Source organism: Triticum aestivum, chromosome 2D, assembly GCF_018294505.1.
Source record: "Triticum aestivum cultivar Chinese Spring chromosome 2D, IWGSC CS RefSeq v2.1, whole genome shotgun sequence".
Classification (NCBI taxonomy): Eukaryota; Viridiplantae; Streptophyta; class Magnoliopsida; order Poales; family Poaceae; genus Triticum; species Triticum aestivum.
The window spans coordinates 599,212,664-599,217,515 of NC_057799.1; the positions used below are offsets into that span (position 1 = coordinate 599,212,664).

At 40.0% G+C, this 4,852-nt stretch overlaps 1 protein-coding gene across 1 annotated transcript; it reads right to left on the reverse strand.

Moving 5' to 3' along the window:
* Positions 1-701: 701 nt before the first annotated feature.
* Positions 702-1,653, reverse strand: LOC123050294 (uncharacterized). The gene is made up of 3 exons (XM_044473113.1): positions 1,216-1,653; positions 1,054-1,140; positions 702-977 (listed from the first exon to the last, which is right to left on the reverse strand). The coding sequence occupies exons 1-3, from the start codon at positions 1,501-1,503 to the stop codon at positions 960-962; spliced, it is 393 nt and encodes a 130-aa protein (XP_044329048.1). The 5' UTR covers positions 1,504-1,653; the 3' UTR covers positions 702-959.
* Positions 1,654-4,852: the final 3,199 nt, after the last annotated feature.

Genomic DNA, 4,852 nt, shown 5'->3' on the forward strand with positions numbered 1-4,852 from the left:
GGCCACTTATCTATTGCAAGAACAGGAAGATCTGGAGGTAGCTCTGGTCATTCATTGGGCGACATAGAAAGTGAAGAGGCAGAGGAGGAAGAAGACAGAGGTGTTGAAGTCCAGAAGATTTGCAATGGTGTGATGATTGATGTTGTGAAGAAGTTGGATGAGCTGATCTGCTTAGTTAGGATGATCTTGTTTTGTATTGTCACTTTGTTGGCTGTGATGGTTTATTTAGTGGCTCTGAAATGAATGAGCATGTAAGCACTATTGGGATGAAGTATTTGAATGAAGTGTTTAATCTGAATTGAAAATCAAGAGTGCGATTTTGGAAGCATTTTGATCTAAATGAAGTGTTTGATTTGAATGAAAGTTAGCTTATTTTTTGTCTCGTGAACGGTTGCGCCGATCGTCCACATTGATGAATAGCTTCATTTTGGTCAATGTGGATGGTCGCGGCGATCGCCCCCAATGATGGTTAGCTTATTTATGGTTTCGCGGATGGTCGGGACGATCGTCCGCATTGTTGGAACATTCACAAGAATGCATTGACATGTAGAACAACAAAGCTCACATAATAGCTCATATCCAACATTGCATAGTTCATAGAATAGTTCACTCGGCCATACTAGTACTAGGCAAGCACATAAACATGCCCTGCTTGTCTAGTTCAAAAGAAACTGTTGATGATTTGGATGAAACCTACAACATGAGAACACTAGGTTTAATTTCAAACCAATCAGTTCTAGCTCAAAAGAAGCTTTTTAGTTTTCAAGCTCAAACTACAGCATCATAACACTTTTCTTCTAAACTTCAAGAATTGTGTTCTCCTTGGTCTTCACTACCCTTTTCTTCCTCTGCCTTTTTAAACCAACAGTTGTTGTAGTAGGTCTTGGCTTTGGAATAACATCTCTGCAGTTTGCAATGAATGCACTTTCTGGTAGAGGGCCTTGAGCAGTGGTTTGAGACTACTGAGTTGATATGGCCTGAAAGAACAACAAATATTATGAGTTTGAAATGGTTTGAGATCAACACACAACTAACTTGAATATTACAACATACTTGTTCCTGTAGTATCTCCAACACTGAAACATTCTGCTCATGCACATGTGTTGTGGTAGATGCAGCCACACTCGTGCTAGCAGTTTCCTTGCAAAATACAAATAGAGATCAGCCACACTAGTGGCAACAAAATATAGGTCAGAACATGATAATGAATTGTACCTTTGGTTTGCACAAAATCTTCCTCTTCACTGGAAGCTTTTTCTTGGTTGCTTTTGTTGCTGGTTGACCAGCTCCAGCTTGAGCAGCAGGTGTATCTTCACCAGCTGGTGTTGCTTCAGCAGGTGCATCTTCACCAGCTGGTGTTGCTTTAGCAGGTGCATCTTCACCAACATGTGTTGCTTGACTAGCCGCTCCTGTTGGATCCCTTCCTAGCTGAGGGCACTTTCTCTTGTTGTGTCCTTCTGTATTGCAAACACTGCAATGGCCTGCAATTCCATGTCTACTCATCCTTCTTCCCTCCTCCTCCTCAACAGGGTTCTTTTTCTTTTTGTACTAGGCCTTCGAACAACTTTCATACCTTGGTGGTTTAATTGCAACACCATTAGTTTTGGGCCAATCTTTAGGATCTCTAGTTGGCATTATGACATGACCATAAGCTTTCTTAAATGCAGCTATGCTGTAGCAATGTGACACCACTTCTCCAGGTTTAATTCTATCATGCCTTAAACAAGAAATACCATGTCTACATGGAATTCCTGTGAGCTGCCAGTATTTGCATGTACACAACATATTAAGTATGTCAACAGTGTACTGTCCAGTTAAACCTTTCACTTTGAAAATCCCCTTTCCAGCAGGATATGCAATGCAGTTATTAGACATCTCTATGTGCTTGTCCAGCTTCTTCCTTATCTTTGGACATATAGTCCCACACCACTCCTCCGCCTCCTTGTTTTTTGCTATAACTAGATCATTGATGGCGCGTGTTGCTGCACCCGTCTTTTTGTAATATTGAATGTTAGTGCTTGAAGCAAATATTGAATAATTGCTGGAACATCACAGTTTAGTGTAATCAAGTTTTCTACCACAATGATATCACCTTGGTTTCATTGTTTAGTGAAATCAAGTGCACATGTTTCATATCTTTTCTTTTCTCCCACGTGTTTTAAAGATACTAAACAACATCATTGGTGAATCTTATGAAAAGAGAAGTGCACCTTTTCTTCCATGTTGAGACGTTAGAAGCATAAGTTCGTACAGGTAAAACATGTGCACAAAGTAGACACCACTAAGATAAACCACATTTCTAGTGATAATGCCCATAGCACAAATACATTTAAAACTAAAAAACAATGCTGAAAAATGGAACAGGGGATTAAAACTAAATTTAAATCAGCAACAAAATTCCCTAGCATGATGTCCACCTACGCAGAAATGTTACTAACCTTTATTGAAACACTTGGCATATTGTCAATTGGCTTTCCTCGCGCTTTTCTCCCATCTCGATATTCCGCCAGATTACACTGATTTGTCATCACATAACACAAACCTAAGCAAGGCACTATTATGACAAACCATATCGATTAACTTGCTTTCAGGTGAGTATACAAATTTGTCACTACTCTACACTCCTTTCAGCTCATGGAGATATCCATTTCACACCTAACCATAAAAATGTGAATTATATTTACAGAGAAATGACAAAGAAACATCTAATGGGGGAACCAAAGCGTTGTTAATCAAGTATGCAGGTAACATGGCGTTGTTAACCAAGCCACGCCAGGTCCTCGTATTTGCCCTTGCCGGCCATGTTACCTGCACCACTACCACCAAGAGGAATAAGGGCTTCGGCAACCAACGGCGTAAGAGCGGTCGAAGGAACAAGACATAAACATAATCTGAGCAATATAGATATAGATAGATTCATAGATACTAAAACATGAAAATATAATGTATGGCAGTCATGGTGAAGTAATCTGGTCAAGAGCCATTGGAGACTGAGAAGTGAGAAGTGAAGAATTCACCAAATTAAAATTTTAGAACATGTCTCCAAGATTTACCCCAATGGATCAACCATGAACACCACCTGCAAAAAAAATAGTTTGGGAAGTTATTATCAGAATGTAACCTGTGGTAGAAGTGGGGATCACAGAAGGAAAAAAAATGTTGATGGTGCGCGCCCGTCCATCTTTCAGTAGAACAATAAAAGATTTTGTAAATGTGCAGTGGCATATAACATGGAGATTAAATAAAAAATAAAATAAAAATTGCAGTAGATAATTGCATAGATATATTACCAGACAGATAACTTTCACCTTCATATACACATTCTACAACTACTATATACATGCCCTTGTAAGTCCAGATTTTGTGTGCATAAATGTATGCCAGAGAATGAAAAGGTACATCGCTACAACTACAATTCATGTATATTACATGCATGGAACATCAATATCGGCATTGACAAGCCAAACAAAAGGCACGCAAAGTAAGAGGTGCTGTTTTCTTGAAGGAGACTGTAAGAGGAAACTCACCGTACTAATTTGGTGTGGTTGAGTTCATGTAGTGGTTCACATGAAATTTAGTAGAGGGAACATGACTGCAAGAGTAAATAAGAAAGCAATATGAAAAATGTTGGCCAAAGCAATATGAAGAAACACCTGGCCAGGTGTATTCATTAGGAGTGCCCATAATTCTGCACGAAAATGAAATATTTTACCACGTGTATAGCCGAGATTAGGTGTTTCTTTGGGCAAGCCAAGACTACACAAGATTAGCCATTTCAGCAGAAATATACACAAATCAACAGGGTAAAATATTGCCTTGCACCCAGAAAAATTCAGGTGCTCTGTACCAGTGTCACCACTGGCATTTGGTTTGGTGGTTAACCATGACTCCATCTGAGTTGCATGTTTTTCATTCAGGTTAAGCAATGAAATTGTAGTTTGCAATTCAAGATTTTGTGATCTAACCTGATTTGTTCAAACTTTCAAAACAAAGTTGCTCGCATTACTTAAACTTCATCCCTATTATATAAAAGAGAAGAAATTAATAAGATCAGAGGTCAAACCGACAGGTTTCAAGAAGATGGACAAAGGAGATTAACACCATGCAAGATTTTGACTCTGACCATCGGGTAAACAAAATATCATCATTCTTACTAAATAAAAGAGAAGTACTTAATAAGACCGTAAGTCAAACCTGCAGGTTTTATGAAAATGGCCAAAGGGAGATTAGCACCGAGATTTTGACTCTGACCATCGGAGTAAACAAATATCCTGCACATGTTATTTACGGAGAATCGTATTATATTAATGCAACACAAAATATCACAAGCAAAAAAATTATATGGTGAAATACACGCACAATAATGTAAATAGTACTATGCTAAGGATATTTGTATATGCCATTGCCAAGTTTCATGATATATTCATCAGACTAAAAGAGAATGTATTCTGTGGTTCCTGCAAGCAATCAAGATCGTCACTGCAGTCGCGCTCCTGCAGTGGCGAATAGCATACTGCAAGCGACATCTGCTTTGTCCCAAGGCGCTCCATGCTTCCGACGGAACTCTGCCGAGCCGTGTTCCTGCGTCTGCACCGCCGGGTTGGGAAAGAGAAGGATGAGATGGGGATCGAGAGACCTGCAAGTGGGAGGACCGAGGATGAGGTGTCGTTCGCCGGAGCTGTAGTGATTAGGGTTGTGGGGAGAAAGAGAGACGCGGGTAGAAGCTGAGACGAAGGGGATCAGGCGTCGATCCGTCGAGCGAAGGGACCTGCTGGTTCGTCAGTTTTTTTACCCAAGGCTGAAGTGGGCTTCACACGAGAGGGAGGGCCCAATTAACCACAAGCCTCTGATT